General features: G+C 54.8%; 5 protein-coding genes across 5 annotated transcripts; 2 read left to right on the top strand and 3 right to left on the bottom strand.

The window, feature by feature from the left end:
- Positions 1 to 263: 263 nt before the first annotated feature.
- On the bottom strand, positions 264 to 3,311 carry W97_03899 (uncharacterized protein; the record flags this gene model as incomplete). Its single annotated transcript, XM_007781793.1, has 2 exons — positions 264 to 3,197; positions 3,252 to 3,311. 2 exons carry the CDS (start codon positions 3,309 to 3,311, stop codon positions 264 to 266), a joined length of 2,994 nt encoding a protein of 997 aa, XP_007779983.1.
- Positions 3,312 to 5,401: 2,090 nt separating this feature from the next.
- On the bottom strand, positions 5,402 to 7,120 carry W97_03898 (uncharacterized protein; the record flags this gene model as incomplete). The annotated part of the gene is made up of 4 exons (XM_007781792.1): positions 5,402 to 5,556; positions 5,646 to 5,909; positions 5,961 to 6,091; positions 6,156 to 7,120. 4 exons carry the CDS (start codon positions 7,118 to 7,120, stop codon positions 5,402 to 5,404), a joined length of 1,515 nt encoding a protein of 504 aa, XP_007779982.1.
- Positions 7,121 to 8,289: 1,169 nt separating this feature from the next.
- On the bottom strand, positions 8,290 to 10,176 carry W97_03897 (uncharacterized protein; the record flags this gene model as incomplete). The annotated part of the gene is made up of 1 exon (XM_007781791.1): positions 8,290 to 10,176. The coding sequence occupies one exon, from the start codon at positions 10,174 to 10,176 to the stop codon at positions 8,290 to 8,292; it is 1,887 nt and encodes a 628-aa protein (XP_007779981.1).
- A 727-nt stretch (positions 10,177 to 10,903) lies between these two features.
- W97_03896 (uncharacterized protein) lies at positions 10,904 to 12,712 on the top strand (the record flags this gene model as incomplete). Its single annotated transcript, XM_007781790.1, has 3 exons — positions 10,904 to 11,003; positions 11,066 to 12,004; positions 12,060 to 12,712. 3 exons carry the CDS (start codon positions 10,904 to 10,906, stop codon positions 12,710 to 12,712), a joined length of 1,692 nt encoding a protein of 563 aa, XP_007779980.1.
- Positions 12,713 to 15,056: 2,344 nt separating this feature from the next.
- Positions 15,057 to 18,779, top strand: W97_03895 (uncharacterized protein; the record flags this gene model as incomplete). The annotated part of the gene is made up of 1 exon (XM_007781789.1): positions 15,057 to 18,779. One exon carries the CDS (start codon positions 15,057 to 15,059, stop codon positions 18,777 to 18,779), a length of 3,723 nt encoding a protein of 1,240 aa, XP_007779979.1.
- Between the last annotated feature and the right edge of the window lie 1,729 nt (positions 18,780 to 20,508).

Here is a 20,508-nt window from a genome sequence, read left to right as displayed (position 1 = left end):
TGTTCTTGGGAGGGATTAAATCGCCTTACAGAAGTTCAGATTGAAGATCGAGTGGATCTCAAGAAGCATTGTGCAATCGTTTTCTTCATATATGCCAGCACACTTCTATAGTATGTCCTCCTTTGTCGTCTTCTGGGGCCATCAGAGGCCTCAATCCCGATAGACACTCTCAATGCTATTTCCAAATGCATTACCCTCCAAGAAAAATGCCAACCGAATATCCAACAGCTATCATTATGTGCCTACTAGGGCCCTCATTCTATTTACAAAACCATGAAAGCAACAAGACCGCCTAAGAAGACACTCCCAGCGGATCCAGCCTTCGCCACGGACGCGGCACCCGTAAATTGCGCCGGGCTGGACGTCCTTGCGCCAGCAGTGCCGGTGGGGGCGACAAGCGTGCCCAGCGTCGACGAACGCGCCTGCAAGCTCGATCCAATCGGTGCAACAACGGTGCTGGAGGCCGGTGTAGCCGTGTTGTAGCCTGGAATAGCGGTGCTAGGAGCCGGGACAGCAGGCGAAGGGCCCACAATCAGCTCAACCTCCCTCGTCGACGTAGCTCCAGGTGCGGTAACTGTCTGGGTCGTGAACGCTACCTGGGGGACTGTGACGGCGGTGGAGAGGATCGATGTTGTGCTAGATGCGGGAATGGTGGCGCCGATGGAGGGACCAGTGCTATAAGTGCAAGGGACGGTCAGGGTGGTCTCGATGTAGATGGTTGTGACCGGAGCGCTCTGGGGAAGAGCTGATGTCGGGACCGCGGGGGCAGGCGCGGAAGCCGAGAGCGATAAGAGGGCAGAAGTGACTGGAGCAACTTCGGAGGAGACGTCTGGGGCGTAGGAGAAGATCGGTGCGGACGATACGGCAGGCGCGGACGAGGCACCCGGGATGGAGTCGACTGTGGATGAAACAACCGCTGAGGAGACAGGTAGCGGAGTCTCAGGAACAGGCGTCGGGCCAAGGGTGATGGACGAGGGGCAGTTGGTGATAATGCCCGGGTTTTGCGGAACGAAAGCAGCGCAGATACCGACGAGGTAGGACAGCGCCTCTTGTACCTTCGCATCGTCGCCGCCCCAAGCTTCAACGCACTCGATGACGCTCTTGGTGAACTCTGAGTTCTTGCAATAGCAGCTCGAGTCGGTGTTATCCGTGCAGCCAGACTGAGAGATCCAGGTGTTTAGACATTTAGGTAAGACGTCTGGTGCTGGGGCTGAGGGCGCGGGGGCAGGCGATGAGACAGAGGACGCCGGTGCAGACGTGGCCGGAACCCCGATTGCAGGAGTGCTTTCAGCTGGAGCGGAGGCAGACGTAATTGGAACGCTAAATGACGGGGTGCTCTCAACTGGAGCAGCAAGAGAGCTTGACGGAGCCGCAGTGCATTTGGTGCAGATCGTTGATGTCGATGTGACAAGAATGGTAGAGGTGGTGGGCGCAGTCAAGACGCTCGTAATACCGTTGTCAGTGACAGTCTCGCCCACCGAGCAGGTGGTCACTGTGGAGGTCACAATAATGGTAACCTGTGTCTCGGGAATTGTCGCGGATGGAGCGGGCGCCGAAGAGACTGGAGCCGAAGAGGCAGGCGCACTTGAGATAGGACCAGCCTCTGAACTTGACGGTACGTTTTCGGAGCTTGGTATGGCAAAAGAGCTCGACAGCGCGGCTTCCGAGCTAGACGGGAGAGGCGCAGAGGTAGCAGGTACCGAGATGACGATAGAGCTCGAGACGGGCGCAGCCTCCGAGCTTGACGGCAGAGCCGTGCACTTGGTGCAGATTGTTGACGTCGAGGTGACCACAATCGTTGATGTGCTCGGCGTGCTCAGAACGCTAGTAACACCCCCTTCAGTTACGGTTTCTCCAGCCGAGCACGTGGTGAGCGTAGTGGAAACGATAATAGTGATTTGAGTCTCCGGGATTGAAACCGGGATGGAGCTGAGCGCAGAAGACTCCACAGGGGCAGTTTCGACAGGCGTAGTAGAGAATGGCGCGGACGATTCAGGCACAGAAACAGCAGGGTTAGATTGCGCAGGAGTGGTTTCTGCGGGCGAGGTCTCGACGGGTGTAGTCTCGACTGATGCGGACGATGCTGGCACGGACGATTCGGGAACTTCAATGGCAGGGTTGGACTGCGCCGGAGTAGAAGAAGCTGGTGGAACGCTTCCAGCCTCGCTAACCGGGCAGACGGTAGTCGAAACAGCAATAACAGAAGTAACCACCTTGGTGGAAGATGCCGGGCAGTTAGTGATTGTAGGAGCACAGGACGTAACGGTAAAAGTAGCGGTACTAAAAATAGTTGAAGTTGTCATCTGGACAGAAGATGGAGATACGTCGGCCGTAGGCGAGACTTCAGTGGAAGATGCCGGCACTGATGACAGGATTTCAGAACTGGGCGAGACCTCGCTGGTGGAGGGAACCTGACTTGTAACCGGAATGCTGGAGTTGGCAAAAGGGACGCTGAAGGATGGCACTGAGATGGTAGTGCTCTCGGCTGGCGCGGAAGACTCGGGAGTAATCGAGGCGGCAAGGCTCGAGGACGGAAGCGGAACGCTGATGGTCTCAGCAGGCTGAGAGGATACCTCGCTGCTCGAAGCAGCTGGGACACTGGTCGTCTCGGCGGGTTGAGTCGACACTTCACTGCTGAAGTTGGGGACTGAGGCTGTGGTGCTGATAGCTGGGACCGTGCTCGCCGGCGGGCTGCAGTCGAAGTCTATCTTGTGAATGCCAATACCGCATGAACCCTTCTTCGCGCCACCCAGCAGCCCGAAGCGAACAGACTTGGCTCCGCCGCACTGTGTGTTGGAAACCACAGATCCACCTGAGCTACAAGAGGCCCTCTGCTTGCAAGTTGAGCCGTCCTGCATGCCGTAATGGAGTTCCACTTCAGTATCAAAGTCTACAGAAACCTGCATCTGGGTGATCGAGAATGACTTGTCTGAGCCACAGGAGATCTCGGGACCGTTGCCAGATTCCTTTGAGATGGTTCCAGTAATGCTCTTGCTCTGGAAGCTCCGCTTGGTCAGGGCATCCCGCTTGCCGAACTTGTTTCCGCAGGTGAAGCCGGAGAAGTCAAAGCCACCATATGAGCCGAAAGACCCAGTGCCGAGGCCACTCCAGTCGAAGCCACGCTTCTGGGTATCGGTACATTCGTTATTCGTGTTAGCTGGGCTGTTGAACCTGTCACCGCCACGACCCCAGGACGTCTGCCATAGCAATCAGTACATCCTTCTAGGACACCGGAGCTTTAGAGAACCTACAGCTGCAGCCTGCTGAGCAGCCAGGGCGTAGAGAAGAACAGCGGTTGATGTGACCTTCATGATGAGTGTTACAGGAGCTTCAAGCTACCAAATGAATGAGTGAAATGAGGACTATGCAGAGTCAACTGCAAGTTTTGGAAGGTAGTAAGGAAAGAATGTCACAAAGACCCTCAGACCAAAAGAGCGAGTGACTTTGGCGTTTGGGGATTTGCAAAAGATCGAAATATTGAGGCTATGAAAGACGGAATTGTTGTCCCACAGAGTGGAAGTCGCACCAGATATAAGAGCAGACCTCGAGTTTGAAACATTAGCTCCTGAAATCAGCTCGGTCCTCCAGTCGGAGCCCATGGTGGTTCTAGAAAGGAAACAACAAAACGATTGTCGCGCGGCATTGGTCTGCGGGACGCCACACCATCATGAGTGCGGTCCCCGCCAAAGGTCGAGTCTTCGGGTTGCGTGTCCACCTGTGGGTCGAAAGGCGGTTTTCGTTGGTCATGGCTTCGGTGGGACTCGAGTATGAAACACTGACACACCCTTGACGCCGCCAATGCAGGTACCGTTTTCTGCCAAAGTCCATCAGGCAAGTCGAGTGGGACCGTTTCGACTGGCGCTATCATTACAGAAGGCCCGAGGGACGCTGATCAGCAGCGTGTCCGCCATTGACCGGCGGGTAACGGTACGGCAGCCTTACTCCTTCCGGGTTGCCGCTTGCCCCTTTCTATTGTACTCGAGTAGTATGTGGCGGTATGGATCTGTCTTCTTCAAGACGCTAGATGACCGTTGGCCCCCTATGTTTGCAGAATGTATGCACGCCAATACTCGGAGCCGCATAGGGGTCCCAAGGGGCGAGCTCTGAGGCCGGCCTCAAGCCGTGTTCTCCTTGAACGTGCGTTTCTCAGGAGAGGCAGACCGTGTGGTTGAGTGCCCTGGTCCGGTTGATGCGCGCTAAGCTTCAGCCATCTCCGTCGCCGAGCCTATCAGGAGCCTTGAGCCAACGCGGGCCTAAAAATGGCGACGCGTTTCAGCCGCGCGACTGCCCAGGAACATGGCTGATCGTCCGGCAGCGAACCACTTGCGAGCATGTGGCCTTGAATAGGGAGGATAAACAACCTGCAGCCCTTTTGGCGGTTGAACGCGATGTTCGCGGAAAATTCGCGGAAAAGTTTGATGGCGCTGCATGAGCTGCAGTCTGCACCGCGGATCACCGTTCCATGCAGTCCGGGGAGCCTCCAAAGTAGGGAAACACATGCCACCTGCAGCTATCTGGTCTTTAGCAGACGCCTACCCAGTCAAGAGGGGAGACCACGGCAATGCACAAGCCGTCCCCTGGCAAGGAAACCATGATCGTAAGGAGAGAGAGACTCGGCTGTCCCCCTCACTCAAAGTACCAATCTTTAGTTCCTGAACGCTGAGTTTGTCAGAAGCAATGTTATGCTTCCCATAAGAACAGGACCTAGGCGTGGGAGCTTGACCTTGCCACGACGCTTTGAAGTTATAGAGGCTCCGATTATGTACCTGTGCGCTGTCAGTGACACAAGAGAAACTGCCCATTATCAGAAGCATAATCTTTTAGGTATACTTTAATGTATGAAGGCTTTAATCATTCAGCTCATCCTCAATTGAACGAAGCCTCCCACGGCTGGCAGCATCGATGGTTAAACCTATTTTGAAATCCACGAAAGCCTCCCGCATCTTGCGTTGAAGCCGCTCGAGATACATCGCCGTCTTTAGGGCGTGAAACTAACTTCAAACCCGCAGTTACTACCAAGGCAGCATACCCTCATACCCTCGACACAACACACCGACGTATAGTAGTCGGTAACGGAGAGCTGTGCGTGACGCATCCTACAATTTCCTAAGTGTCAAGGCTATTACAGCATACTGTTTATCCTGCTGCTACTACAAGATGCAGAAACTCTGTCTCCATATAGACAAACACGTATTGGAGTAGAGTGTTGATTGGGCACTGTCCCTAGACTATCCGTAAATATCCAAAGACTAGCGGAAGGTGGGTTTTGCTAAATCCAAAGCCCACTGTCGGCCCCGCAATATGAGGGATAGATTCAGAACAAGATCGACCAAAATCCAAGTTCGCCTCACTGCACCAAATCAGACCGGCGTGAGCTGCCACGAAGCGATTTACCGGCAGGCTACCTAGGCGTTAAAGAGACCTTCGTTCCGTTGCGGGAGCATAAAGTGAGCGTCAGTGACTCTTGCCAGGGTTCCGGGTCTCTGCTTTCAATGCCCTTGAACTCCTGCAGGATTCTCGTGGTGACATAGCCGGCTTCCGTAAGCGCATATTGTTCTGTTCATCACCTAATCAGCAAACTTCCACAGCGACCAGAAGCAATAATCTCTTCATTGGTAGAGGAGCAGGAGCTGGGTATCACGTACGACCAAGGCAAATACGCGGACCACCATTGAACGGCAGATACTCCCACCCAGGCCGCAATGTCTCCCATCGCTCAGGTCGGTACTCGTCGGCATCCGGCCCGTAGAAGTCCTTGCGGCGGTGCATGCTCCAGGGGCTGTACATAATGAGCGTGCCCTTCTTCACGAAGAGCGGAGCTGTGCCATCTGGGCCGCCACCAAGTGGGATAACAGTGTCACGGATGGCGAAGCGGGAGTTACCTGGGACCACGGGGTGGGTTCGGAGGGCTGGACGATTTTTATCAGTAGTGAGGGAGGAGGCGGGGAAGACGGGCTTACACTCGTTGAGGCAGTACTTCAGATACTTCATGTTCCTCAGCTGTTGGTATGACGGCGGCTGCCCGTCCAGTTCCGCGACTTCTGCTTGGAGCTTCTCCCACACATCTGGTCGTTTGGCGAGCTGCCAGAACCTGCTCGAGGGATTAGTCATATGCATACTCCTAATTGTTGCGTGCTTCACTAGGGGAGTCTTACATGTTGCTCAACAAAGATGCCGTCGTGTCTCTCCCGGCAAGCAGCACGTTGAGCAGCTCGTCTCTCAGCCTCCTCCTGTCCGTAGTCTGCCTCGCAAGCTCGTGCAGGAAAAGGTACTTCCCTTCCGGCGCCGCCTTCTCCAGGTCGTGCGTCTCACGGTACTCGACCGCTTGATCCACGAACTGGTCGACAAAATCATGGCAGAACTTGATCGCCTCCCGGGCCTTAGGATCCCGCTTGAAGTGTCTCAGCGCCTGCAGTCGTACGTTCATCATGACGTCGTACTGAGCATGGTTGAAGGCGCTCGCAAACGCTGAGCCGGAAGTTTTGCCGTCTTCTCTGAGCGTATGCGTCGATTGGCCAAATAAAAACTCGGTGGCCGAGTCGATCGTGAAGCGGAAGAAGAGATCCTGGAGATCAACCATTGAGCCATCTCTCGGAATCAATTTGAAGAGGTCTTTGATGTGTCTCTCGAAGGCTTGCAGATCGGCGACCTGGTCTCGGGCGAAGTTGGGGCGAATCATATGTCGGGAGTGCTGCCAGCGCTCTCCATCCGTCGTAAAGATGCCTCTGCCCAGCAAGGGCCCCAGCATCTCCTCGCGCGGACCCAGGCTGAAATCTTTAAATTTGAGAGAGAGGATCGTCTTGACGTTTTCCGGCTCAATGGTGGCGATGACGGGCATGAGGAACATCTTAGCCGTGAAGGTGTTTCCGAGCCGCGCAAACCGCCTCTGCGCATTCTCAAGCAGCTTGTACTCTTTGCCTTTCTTGATGTTTTCCCATAGGAAGTCGAGGCCAAATAAGGGGTCCTTGTGAGCATATCGTGCTTGCGGCGGCTTACAGCCATTGTCTTGCTTTATTTGGCGTCGCGCAAGATAGGTGGTGAGTTGGCTGTAGAGAACGAAGGCGAAGAGCCCGAAAACGAGTGCGCCGAAGAGGACCGTGAAACTGCCCTGGACGACCATCTTGCCTCTGTCCCAAATACTGCTGATGATGATCGATGATCTGATGCCAGCGACGGTGGTATTACGGACTCGAAGTTATGCTGTGTTGTCTTGTGGGCTAACGTAGTACACTTTAAGTATGCTTCGTTGGAATGTCAGAGATGATGCCGCGACAGTTGGTTCAGAATCAAGTTTAACTAAAAGCAACTTGAAGTTGAAGTTCAAAATAGGTTCTGACTCAGCATAAGGAAGATATCACAGGTATATGAATGTTGTATGAGTGGAGAACCACGCGTCAGACATCGAAAGAACATCTCAGCACCGCATGGCGGGGTCATATACTCAACCGTGATGTCGCCAGCCCAGCACGACAGCACGACAGGTACCTACGCAACGAAAGAGGAAATTGCAAGTGACACGAGATGAAGGATCCGAGATCTTACCAGTTACATGGGGCAAAGGGCAAGTCCGGAATGAAGCCCTCGGGGCAGAGGCTGAGATGAGACGAATGAAGCGGAGGGTGGTGTTTCGGACGAACTGTACCCCGATGGGAACACGTTATGGATATACATGCCCGCCCGCTTACAGGGCAGATGACAGTCCACGTAAGTTACTCCCCCCTTCGCGTTCACGGCATCTGCTAGACTAAGCTCGCGTGGATTGGAGAGGTTTAGCATCCATCCATCGGGTGCTCCGAACGACTTACCTCGGCACAGCTATATTGACCAATGGGACGCCGCCGCTCATCTCGTACTCGGGCTATCTATCAGCCGTCTCGTACAAGGCACATCACTATAAATCCCATGTTTGTGGAAGCGAAATCGTGGATGCATGTGGTGTCATATTTCGCAGGATTACCCCGAAGGCGGCCAAAGAAGCTGATCGAACAAACCAATTTCGGGACCGGCCTCGCCTCGAGCCAATGTCTAGTTACAGGTAACACGTAGGGAAGCAGAGCTGTGAATCTACAAAGGGAAGACCATTGCGTCCCACGACGGCAGCAGCCGGCATCTCAGCTACGTTGTCTTTTCGCCTCCAGCTGAACGCTCACATCCACGAGACAACGTTGAACCATGACCACAGGAGCCGTTTCCTACTAACGCCACATCGGTGAACCCGTACGCCCGCAAGTCACGCTCATACGACCAACCCAACTCTACAGCCCATGTCTTTAATCAGCTCCCAGCTACTCAAGGAGATGCCGGAAAGCGCTGACGCAGTGAAGCTCTTGGGGGCGAGGACGAGCTACCGTGAGATCCGGAATGTAGTGGCCAGTTACTCTCGGCGCACACCGGCGGCGACATGCCATTGAACTTGACTTTTGGACTTAAATGAGCGGGAGATGATCGGGTAATCTGGTCTATGCTCCGAGTCACGGCGTGTCGCTCAAAACTTCCAGCAGCTGAGGCCGTAGGAGGGGAAGCGTCCATAATCGGAGAAAGGCCGCCAAACCTGACTTGCTGGGTGGGTTTTGCGCGGATGGTCTTCGGAGCTGTCGGCGAGCGATGAAGCTTCCTTCTAAGCCTCTCCTTGGCAACAGCGACGGAGTCTCTATGCTTGGACGGGAGCGGATGGTACAACTGTTTTCGGGATAGGATCAAGGAATCCCTATGGCTTTTGAAATGCTCATCCTTCTCCGGCAAATTGGACAGCCTGCGGACGAGGTTGGAAAGTTGCCGTCTGCGCGAGTTTGCCGCTACCTGTCCTGACTTGTTGTCCACGTACGGGCCTGGCACAGTAGCAAGACTGGTTTGTCCTGTTTCGTGATCCTCGTTGATCTCTTCAAGACCGGTGATAGTAAAATCGCTGTGACCAGGGTCATCTTCAATGACAGCCAGGCTTGAGTCAAGGCGGCGTGAATACGGCAGTTGAGAAGCGTCCCGGGATGGATGCTCGCTCGGTAGTTTACTACTTGGAGGAGCGTGCAAGTCGAGATGAGCGACCTCCGAGTCAGGAGATAATTCGTCAGGAAAGACTTGTACTGCTGGCCTGAACCGACAGCGGCCAGCTCGGTTTCGCCCTTCATCGGAGTCGTCGTTCCATGACCAGTTAGCCAGTTTGCTGTTTACCCGGTGCAGGCCAGCCAAGGAGGGACCAGTCGACGCATCGGTTCGTGAGTACTCTGATTCGGATTCTTGAAAGAATTGACTCCGCGATGGTTCGGGTTGATCTTCGTCGGACTCATCAGAGCCTGAGTCGTCCCAAACCACTTCGAAGACGCCATTGCGGGATTCAACGACCTGGACTGTAGAATTTGATATGCTGGAAGTCTTTTGTGAGAGCGCTTTAGACTTGTCACTGATTGATGATGTAGTGCTAGGCACGGCATGGACGTCTGTGAGGGTAATTGCTGTGTCGGCAGCAGTGCTCTTTCGATGGCTCCCGGCCGATAGTAGAGCCGCGTCGCAAGGTACACTGCTCTTTCTGGGCAGACCTGCCAGCAATGAAGGACAGGCCGCCTGCTTATTGGCTGTGGTCTGGTGTCCCGTGCTGTGGCTTCTCTTCAGAGACGCACTTGTGCGGGTCTCAACGGCATCTTGCACATGGCTTTCCACTCCCTCTACGTGCAGGTCTGAGGCCGTAGCATGTTCGTCTACAGAACCGTTCGAATGGTCATCCAGTTGCTTCGAGGATCCTCGCCCGTTCAAAGGTGATTTGTCGGCAGAGAACCAGGTAAAGCGAGGCGGAAAACCTCCTGCAAACAGTCCGCGTCGGAGATCATTATAGGGGTCGGTGTTTGATCTGTGGAGGCCAGTAGGTGGAGAGTCATCGCCAGAAGACGATGTGAGTGTTTCGACGTCCGCATCATCGTCGGTGTCCGTTGGGTTCGTTAGGCCTGGCAAGCCTCTCAAAGGCCAGGAAGACCTTCGCCTTCCTTGAGCGGACTGCTGAATACCCTTAGTTGGATCTGCGGCCTCTCCGCCATTGTCACTGAACTTGTCTGCGTCCATGTCGCCATCATGTAGGTCCAGCCCAGGTGGAAAGAGTAGATCAGCGCTGAGCTCATCGCAAGGGTCGATAGATGGCGAAGGAATGGGAGTGGGAAGTCTAGGAATTGGCGAAGTGGATGCCGTCATCGTCTCCTTGTTGCGAGCCGAGTTTTATCACAGCCAAGTAGCAGAGTGACGAGTGGTAGAGTGATCGAAGTTTTTACAACAGTGTTTTGCGTAGTATTCTGAACGGATTCGGAAATAGGAAAGGATATGTGGAGAATAAGGGGTATAGGTACCAAGGTACCTGACCCAGAGCAAGAGAGATAGAGTGAATGGAGAATAAAGGGTGTTCGTCTGGCGGGTTACAGGGCGGTGAATTTTGGAGACCGGATATGGCGAGGGAGGAAACGCGGGTGAGATGGGAAGGATCCATCGATTCTATGGGCAGGCTCTGCCTACCTGAAGCAAGTGACCTCGACGACTAGTCGTGTAACGTCAATTGTTATTCCCTACCTACCGACGCCTCTGAGGTCGACGTTCAAGCTTTACGTGAGATGTTCTTAATTCTGTAAAGGACCTGTGATTCTGCCGCAGCTTCTATATGATCGTAACTTGCCAGTACCGCATAGCTGCGGGCGTACCCGTCCTTCACCGCGTTATGACCTGCCATTATTCATGACCCGCTCTTCATAGAACTTGTAGGAGGTAAACTCGGCAGTGTAGTATGATACTTGAGTGGAGGCGTGAATATATTGGCAATTGAGAACTGCCCGGGAAATCTTCGGCTATATTTAATAGAAAGCTGGCCCAAACGGCTGTAGAGCTTCTGCAATTTACGAGACAACGAAGCTCGATCGTAGCTCTTCTCAAGATGAGGGCAAAGTATTTAGAGGCACTGCTCCTCAGCCCTGCCATTGGCGGAGTACTCGCGGCCTCAGACCCCCCAAGACCTCGGGGTGTAGGCCCTGAATGTGCGTCTACATATACTACCACTCCCGCACACGCAAACAACAGCTAATCACACAGTCACCAGTCGCCAAATTCTACAAATCCCCCGACACGTTCACCTGCATATCCGCCCCCAGCATCCACATCTCCGCCTCCCGCCTCAACGACGACTACTGCGACTGTCCCGACGGTTCCGACGAGCCCGGCACCTCCGCCTGCTCCTTCCTCTCTCCACTCTCCCCGCCGTCCCCCGCCGACACCGTAACGGGCGACCTGAACACCTCGAACGCGCTGCCGGGCTACTACTGCAAGAACAAGGGCCACCAGCCGGCCTACATCCCGTTCACATACGTTAACGATGGTATCTGCGACTACGAGCTGTGCTGCGATGGCTCTGACGAGTGGGCGGGGGTTGGAGGCGTAAAGTGTGAAGATAGGTGCAAGGAGATTGGGAGGGAGGCAAGGAAGCTGGATGAGGCGAGGCAGCAGGCGCTTGGGGCGGCGATGAGGAGGAGGAAAGAGCTGGTTAAGGAGGCGGAGAGGATGCGGAAGGAGGTCGAGGATAGGATCGAGACGCTGGTGGCGCAGACCGAGGCCTCGGAGATGCATGTTGCGGATCTGGAAAGGGAGGTTAAGGAGGTGGAGAGGAGTGAGAAGGGGAAGGTCGTCAAGGGGCCTGGGAAGGGGGGGAAGCTGGTCGTGCTGGCTGGTATGGCAAGGCCGCGGATTGAGGAGCTTAGGGAGAGTTTGCTCAAGGTTCGGAGGCAGCGTGATGAGAGTGTGGAGATAGTCAAGAAGCTAGAGGGTATCCTTTCGACTTTTCAGAAGGAGTATGATCCCAACTACAATGACATGGGTGTCAAGAGGGCGGTCAGGAGCTGGGAAGAGTATGCTGCAAACGAACAATCGCCTGAGGCGGATGGTGCACATGAGCGGGATCTGGATGAGATCCTCAAGTCAGACGAGGAGAATGGGCTGAACTGGGAAGAATTCGAGCACGTCGAGGAGAGTGATGTCGAAGTCCGTAAGTGCAGCTGCCGGCGGAACAACTCTCACGCAGTCCGCTAACGATATGGCAGTCTACAAATTTGAAGAATACCTTCCCAAATCGCTGAGAGACTGGGTGCACCAAAAGCTGCGTGACCTGCGCGAAACCCTCATCGAGAACGGCATCCTTGCGCGCGGGAGCAGCTCAGATAGTTCGGAGTCAAAAGCAGTCACAGATGCGAGAACCCGTCTGAGAACAGCGCAAGACGAGCTGCGGAAGAACCGCGAAGGGATCGATTCTCACAAGGCAGATCTCGAGAAGGACTACGGTCCCGACGGCATCTTCCGTGCACTCAAGGGACAATGCGTGTCGCAAGATTCGGGGGAATACACGTATGAGTTCTGCTGGATGGAGAAGACCACACAGAAATCTAGGAAGGGTGGCGCGCACACAGGCATGGGCAACTTTGTCCGAATCGAGAAAGTCACGGTAGACGAGGATCTGTCTGCCGATGGTAAAGGACTGGGGTCCGGTGAGCGGTGGGCGCTGAAATTCGAGAACGGGCAACACTGCTGGAACGGGCCAAACAGGAGCACTAAGGTTATCTTGGCGTGTGGCGAAAAGGACGAGATCTGGAAGGTTGTGGAGGAGGAGAAGTGCGTTTACAGGATGGAGGTTGGCACGCCGGCCGTTTGCGGGCTTGCGTCTGACAGCGGGACCGTTCCCACTCGGGATGAACTGTAGGTCGGTTGGCTGTGGCGTTTGATCGATATGCCGTCATTTAGATAGACACAAGCATCTGAAGCCTGCATTGAAATTGCTTCGTTTCACCTCGCTCTCTTGGAGGCATTCCTCATCTACCCCACATTTCACGCGCCGAACACGCGTCATGACTATGTTATCGTTGCTGTGGGCTGTCACGAGAGTAAGGTTGTAGCAGGAGATATCTGCAGCTGCGTCGTGCTACTTCGTGTTTGATGTAAACGAAACTGCATTGCAGATTAGACGTTGAATACCAGAGTTCTACCGCGCCACTACTGCGCCTTCGCCTTCGCCTTGACTATCTAGTCCTGTCTATGGCGGCTGAAACACGCTCGTCTCACCGCCATCATCTCGTGTCGTGAACGCATATCCAGGGGTAGGACAAGAACTCTTGGCCTGCGAGCAAGTCGCTAACATGATGCACAGTGGAGGACGTGATCGGCATATGTACCGGGCTATACAGCACGATCTGGAGAGACAGCTACTAAAACCGTGTTGATTACTCGTGCTCTCTAGGGTCATCTTATACGTGACTCGAGATGCCTGAAGCTGCATTGATAGGGTTCTTTGTAGTGCATCCCGACTGAGGCCCAACCGTATCAGCAGCGAGAAGGCCTAGAGAGGGCCCACGAGCAAACGCGCCGCGGCTCCATCGGCTCAACGTCCGTGTCAAAACGACGTCCCGGATGGCGGGTAGACTGAGCTATCCAAGTCTAGCTAGTCAGCCTCCACATCGTGATTCGGGTTCTGAAGCACCTCAGCCCCATCACAACGCCCCCTGAGGTCTAGCAGTTCGTGATTGGTGGTAATGCCGTCAAGCTAGATGGCTCCAGCGTTTTGCACAGGCGCTCGCCCACCGCAGCGGCGCCGCGGTTTCGTGCTGAGGTAAAACTCCGCCCATAGAGTTTCTTCGCGCAGCGAAGGCAAGAACCGAGTCACAATGGGAATAGTTGGAGAAGCAATGCTTGTGTCTCTTTATTGGGTAGCCTTTCAGGCGAGTTTAGAGCTGTGAGCACGTCTCAGAGATAGGCAATGAGGTGGTGTTGATGGAGGCTCTCACTGGCTTGGATCCCCTCGGAATGCCATGGCCCTAATGCATCATCGCGCATGCCTCCCGCTCGCTTCAAACGTCAATCTCTGGTTCGCGTTCGTCGTCCCTGCGCTAGTGGGCTGTTAAGCGTCGGGTGAAACGACAGGCGGCCATCACCACCTGGGCAACAGCCTCCTCGTGGTGGTGACTCGTGGCGGTAAGGTGAACCGCAGAGCAGGCCCGCGGTAAGGGAGAGCAGAGAGAGCAGAGCGTCCGACTCTGCTGCTTTATGCTTTGGTTGGCGTTTGCTTCAGCTGCTCGCTAGCGGATCTTCCGCTTCGCCTTATGCTCGGGCCCCTGAGTGGAAATGAATTCCCAGGCCGGGTGTCTCCCTTGCACCGCGCTGAAATTGCTCTATTGCCGGGGCCTTCAGGCGGCCTACAAGCGTGCTCTTCCTCACGTGGAGATTTCCAACATCCAGCAACCTCTCTCCTTGGCCTCGAGGCTTCACTCTCTCGCACTTCACTTTCACCTTCTCTGCGCTGGCGTCAGTCCTACGAAGGCGTCGCTTTTCGGCCTTCAACTTGCACACATTGACCTCTTAGCTGGAACGCAGAGTCTCTGAGATTGATGCTCCGAGACAAGAGCTTTGTCCAGCACCGAGTTGACTCCTGACATTCCTTTGGCAACACGCCACACAGCGCTCACACACTGAATTGCCTTTTGGCACCACACTCGTTTGAAACACCACTTCCTTCGCTCGTTCACCTCGACCTCGCAAATTCAGACAGCTGCGTCAACCTGAATGGAGACGCGCTCTTCAAAACCTACCAACGTCACTCCAGCTTCATTCTGTAATCGGTTGATGTAAGAAGCCGTAAGTGCCTTGCTTCGCTTTCCTCTCTGAGCTTGCGACGTCGTATAAGCGCCATGCCCAGACCCGTTCATACACCTATTCGAGAAGTCTGCCTGACGGGGCTGACCATTTTAGTACTCTGTGCAACATACTAGACACGTCTATTGAGTAGGCCTGGCGCACAAACAATCCGAGCAGCGCGCAACCCTCAAGCACGACAGCGACCTGAAAGAAGCAGCATCAGGTGCGCGAAAACCAGGCCGTAATAGTTTCATGCCACCGCTGGCCAGCTTCCTCCACCACCTTGTACGTATTTTCTATCTTGCGCCATGAGTAGAGTGGAAGGCTCGCCTTGCGCTTCGTGGCGCTTGTCGTTAGAACGTTCTTCAAGCCAGCGTACGCGCCATAGTATATATATCACTGACCTATATAAAGCGACAATGAATCGCTTTTTGACCAGGAAGAAGAAAGATGGGAGAAAAGGACAAGGCCAGGCGCAGCCTGAGCTTGACCTAACTTCGGCGCTCCCATCGAAGGACGACTTCCGGACTAGCCTGATTATGCCCAACCTGTCGGCTCGTTTTAGCATGCTCCGGGAGCAGGACGATCCAACCTCAAAGTTAGGCAAGGCTAGCGACGACAGCGTACTACAGCCGAGGAGACAGTCGAGACTCGTGGAATTCGGATATGCGCCCACAGGACTCTCCGATATTGCGGAGGATTCGTCAACCAAGGGCTCTGTCAGGCCACCATTTGCTTCTGCACGACAAGGTTCTCTCGATAGCTACGGGACGGATGAGGATGCTGCGGCAGGCGGGAGCATAATGAACAGGGCAAGGCCAGGAGAAACCAACGTCCTATTCGGAGGGCGGCAGAAGATATACAAAATTCCAGTGGGCGCATCGCCACCGACGAATATCCTTGGAAACGTTTCGACACGGGCAATGGGCGGCAGAGCTCTCTACGAGGACGATGTGAGCGTTTCTGCATTTCAACAGCTCAAGCGCGAGGAGCGCGAAGCAGCAGAAGCAGCAAGAAATCTACAGGCCCGGAGCGAGACCAAAGACCAGGAACTCGAGGGTTCAAAGGAAGATAATCCGTCACATGCGTCTTCACTGTCAGAATGTCATCAAAAGCGGCAGACATCATCGTCAACAACATCCGGACAGTCACTCGCTCGCTCTTCCTCGACCGCTGCAACATCAATCGCTTCTCAAGAAGCCACTACAGTACCCGCGCCTTATTCTTCCGTTCCATCGGATCCAGCGACGGCTGCATTAGATCGGTCCAACACCAAAGCAAGGAGACTCTACGAACACGGACTCGATCGCGACATGCATGATCAACAGCACTCGGCTTTGAACCGATTAAACTCCATCCAAGGCCAGCGCACAATGAACCGCAAGCCGATCCCACCGCACCTTGGTCAAGTCAAGAGCACTTCGAATCTTCAAGATCGCTTCAACCGGCAGCCCACTGCTTTCAGAGCTGGTAGCCCACCGCCTTCTGCGCCGCTCAGCAACATCGCCACGTTCGGGATTGCGAAAGAATCCCACTCTTCCAGCTCAAGCCCTTCGCAAAGTTATCCTACGTCTCCGCCGTTGAGCCCATTGGGTCCTGCACCGGAGGCAGACACCCTATCAGCTGCTATCGATCCCAACGATCGAGGTAAAGCTACAGCCATGGGCGCCTTCAACAAGCCGCAGGCCAAGTTTGATGAGCAACAGTACCTACAGCGGCAACTACAGATGCAACAAGGTAGGGACACACCGCCGCCGCTCAGAAAATTGTCGCCGCGCAGAAAATCACCGCCACCCAGAAAGTCACCGCCACGTGGGAAGTCACCGGCGCGACCCGTGCAAGAGATACGGGCAGACTTCGAACGGCGGCGCGCAGAAGCCAACGCTGTTGGCCGGTCGCGGACACCCTCGCTGAGCCAGAAGCCAGCGCCCACCGCTTTCTCCGTGTTTCACAATGCGATGAGCCAACTGAAGACAGCAACACTGAACGGCTCAAACGAAAAACAAGAACAGGATTCACCTGGCCCCCGACAGACTTTCTTCGCTTCCGGTGCTGAAAGTGATAGCGAGGAGGAGAATGACCAACCTGCGCCAGAAGCATGGCCACTTGTGGGAGGCACCTCGCCAAACTATTCACCCGACGTGGTCGCGCCATCCGATCCTGTTCCGCCACCCGTGGCAGATCACCCAGCGTTCCGGTCTCAGGAATCAGAGAGTCAAGTGAACAGCATGCCCAAAGTCGACGTGCTGTACCCGGAGCAAGACAGCGAACAAGCCGGTCGTAAACCATCCATCGTAAAATCTGATGCGACAGATGTAGATTCTCCAACCCTCGGACCTACCAATGGTGGGCTCAGTGGCTTAGTTCGTCAACATCTTCGAAACACGAGCAACCAGTCATCGCTCTACAACGTCCTACCTGCCCCCCTCACAGCCGCTGACCCTAATGTCCTACAGCCACGTGACACCAACACTAGGCTACGGGGTCCAGTCGACTCCGAAACGGACACTGAGGCACACTCCACCTACAGTCGTTCCAATCCCTTTGACTTGGAAGATCTTGACGGCTCGTACGGAGAAGCTGAGAGTTTCAGTTCCGCAAGTCCAGTCGACAGCGCTAAAGAAAAGAAACGACCGCTCAATGTTCAATCGAAAGGCGCTGGTTCCGAGCAGCAAGCGACTAGCACGACATCATGGGAGCAGGAGTTGCGCAAGACACACAACAGAGATGGCAGCACGGAGACCCAGCAAGAACGCGAGGCTTTCGCCCATGAACTCGCCATGAGGCAAAAGGCTATCCAGGAAAGCTTGCGCAACAAAGTGGACAACGAGGTCCGATCGGAGAGTCCGGCTCCCGGCGTGTCAAGTACTCTGAAGGCATGGGGCGGATTACTGAAAACTAAGCCTAGTGGGGATTTCGTAGCGGCCCGACAAACAGAGACGCCAGCGAAGGCGCTCAAGATGCTCGGCCTAGGCTCAGCTTCGACTAACACCAGCAGCGTTTCTTTAGTGGGATTGACCGGGAGGTCCAACAGCAATGAGGACCCGCGCCTAGATGAGGAGCGCAACGTTCAAGACCCGTCTAAGGGGCCATTGGCACGTTTCAGAACTCGAAGAGTGCCACAGCAGAGTGAGCAGGACGCCCAGAGAGAGCTCGAACAGCAAGCACAACGTGGCTGCAGCACCGAGCGCAGTAGCAACCCGAACGGTGGTTCAACACCAGCTTCAAGTCAGGGATCGCTGCGAAACCGATCCAGCTCAGAGGTTTCTTCTGGGCGCTCAAGAAGTCGTACTGGACGCTATCGGGACGACTTGGAGAAAGCCATGGTAGAAGGCACCGGATCGAAGTCGGGCTCTCATCCAGATATCTCGCCTGTTCTGCCCTCCGCCTACGCCAGCTCCCCTCGTATGTCTCACGAAGCCGCGATCCAGCATCAGCACCCTGGGTTCTCCCAGCGGTCTCGCGCGAGGAGTACTAGCCGACCGCCTGCTCCTAGTTACTTCGATCCGAAATCGCTGCATCCAGGTCACTCGGCTCTTTACAGCCCACTTGTTGGTTCGTCAGCCACACCTTCCCCTGGTGTCTCGCCTCGTCCGTCACCTGGACTTTATAGTTCCAATGCTACTTCCATCCGACCGTCACCGATTCCCTCACCTTACTCCGTCAATATCACGCCGCCGATATCTGCAGCGTCTACACCCACAGCATCAAATTTCAACGCCGCCACCATCATTCCTTCTCACCGAGTACCTACTGCTCGAAAACGTTCCATCCAGAAGTCCGCCATCTCTGAACCATGCTTCATTTCCTCCACCTCCGTAGTCGACACCGTCGACCTTCCGCCCGGTGCGTCACTCAAGAACGGCCAGGATGACTCACCACCAGTCCCGCCCATCAACCCTCGCCGGCGGCGCTTCGGTTTCGGACGCTCACACGCAGAGCCGCAGGATATCTCACCGCCGCGAGTAAGCATGGGAGCAGCACGCGCGTTCTCCTCAGACGCAGAGGATGGCAAGTTCAACCCAAAGCCGAAACTCAGGAAGTCTTCAAGCGAGGGGAGGAATCTAAGGCAACAGGACGTCTTCGCTCCAAGCGCCCCCATGCCACCGCGGCCGGCCGTTGCTGATGGTGCTATGTTCTGAACCATCCGACCAGATCGGACGCACAATCGCTTCACTTCGCTGTCTATATATTCTCGCACATGATTGTTCACGGCTACAAGGTCAATCCCTTCATCTTCTTTGGATTCCGAGGGACTTTTACCCAACAAAGTTTGCGGGCACAAAAGCTCTACCACGCTATTCTGTTCTCTTATACCACGGCGGTCCTCTCACCCCATCTGTTTTACTTGATCTGCCTGCTGCGATGTCTTTCTTTACTCTCAGCGAAAAGCTCGATACCACACTTTCTCTTTTTTACATGTCCAGGTGGCAACGGGTTGTTCCCGGCGTTTTCAGCGGGTCTGGGGGGCCGGAATAGCATAGCTGCGGTGTATCGGCATGCCCATGATAGGGGGGCTTTCCGCGAGTGGACCGTGGGATACGGCAGGCAGTCTCTGCTTGGGCTGCTGAGGTGGAGGCCAGAAGGTGGCACCTCCCGTCATTTGTGTAATGCAACCGTAATAGGAAGAGAGTGTCGCACAAGTACAATAAGCATTCAAACCGTTTTCGCGCAGGTTGTGTGACTGTGAGGTTTCAGGACGCAGCATGATGCATGGTCCGTTTTGGCTTAGGGGATGTTCCTTTCGGAAGCATTCGCTTTGACTTTCCTTCCCTTCTTTTTGCGCTTTTTCCCAACATGGATACTTGCTCAGAACCGGCGTCAGCAGCAGCAGCGTATCCGCACATAACCAAACCTTCCCGCCCTCTCCACATGTCAACACCGTTCATAACCCCTCACTTCCACTCACCAGCTCCGCACAACAGCAACATGAGCATCCCTTGCTGCCCACTCCCTGACACTCCGACCACAGTCCCCGGGTTAACCGTAGAATGAGCTTCACAAACCCAACACGGAATTTGCTGCACGAAGAATCCTAACGTCTTACTGTTCTATCAGCCCCAGCATTACCTAGCCCTCCACCCCAAGCGACAGCCACTCTCTCTCTCGTTCTCACTCCCCATGCCCCTCACTCTTCTACGTCCAGAAGCCCAGAAGCGAGCCGGAAGCCATTTCAGCTCGCCGGAAGCACTTCCCCACACCCCTGATCCTCATCCAGGATCCAGGGCGGCGGAGATTTAGTGTGACCAATAAGCGTCCAGCGCAACTGATCGGCCGGAATCAAGCGTGTTTTGCATGCAGCCGTGCATGCCGTGTTGCCGTGTTGCACACGGTGGCTGCAGCAAAAACGACGCCAAGGGTGCCCCCGGTGCTATTCCAGCTGATCATGCAAGGGTTTGATTTCGCACAAGACGATGGAGCTTCATTTTAAGTCATCGAGTAATGGGAGCGCCGAGGACGGAGACCAGTAACCTGAGCGAGGAGCTGTCGGTTATGTCACATCACCTCTGTGATCAAGAGGCTAAGGTCGTGTGGTCAGAGCTAGAGAATACTCGAGCACTGGATGGATAGAGTTTGAAATTGCTGGGGACGAGAACGGACGGGAAGTTGAATCCTCAGGACCCTTAGGGCTTGGATTTAGGGCTAGCGGGTCTGTGCAGGGCATTCCTCTCCTCTTGGCTTTTCTGTAAACTTTATCGTTACTTAGACCTTTTAATTCGCTCTGTACGCCATTGCTGACGTGTGCGTGTCTCTCACTTGATTCTGCTCATATCGCGTTTCTCGCAGCTGTCACCGTCGCTCCTTTTCTGCTACGCTTCAACTTAATAGACCGTTTTCGATAGAGGATCAAGAAACAGTACACCTCGAAAC

Source organism: Coniosporium apollinis (assembly GCF_000281105.1).
Source record: "Coniosporium apollinis CBS 100218 chromosome Unknown supercont1.16, whole genome shotgun sequence".
In the NCBI taxonomy this organism is placed as follows: Eukaryota; Fungi; Ascomycota; class Dothideomycetes; genus Coniosporium; species Coniosporium apollinis.
This window is presented reverse-complemented; position numbering and strand designations above follow the sequence as displayed.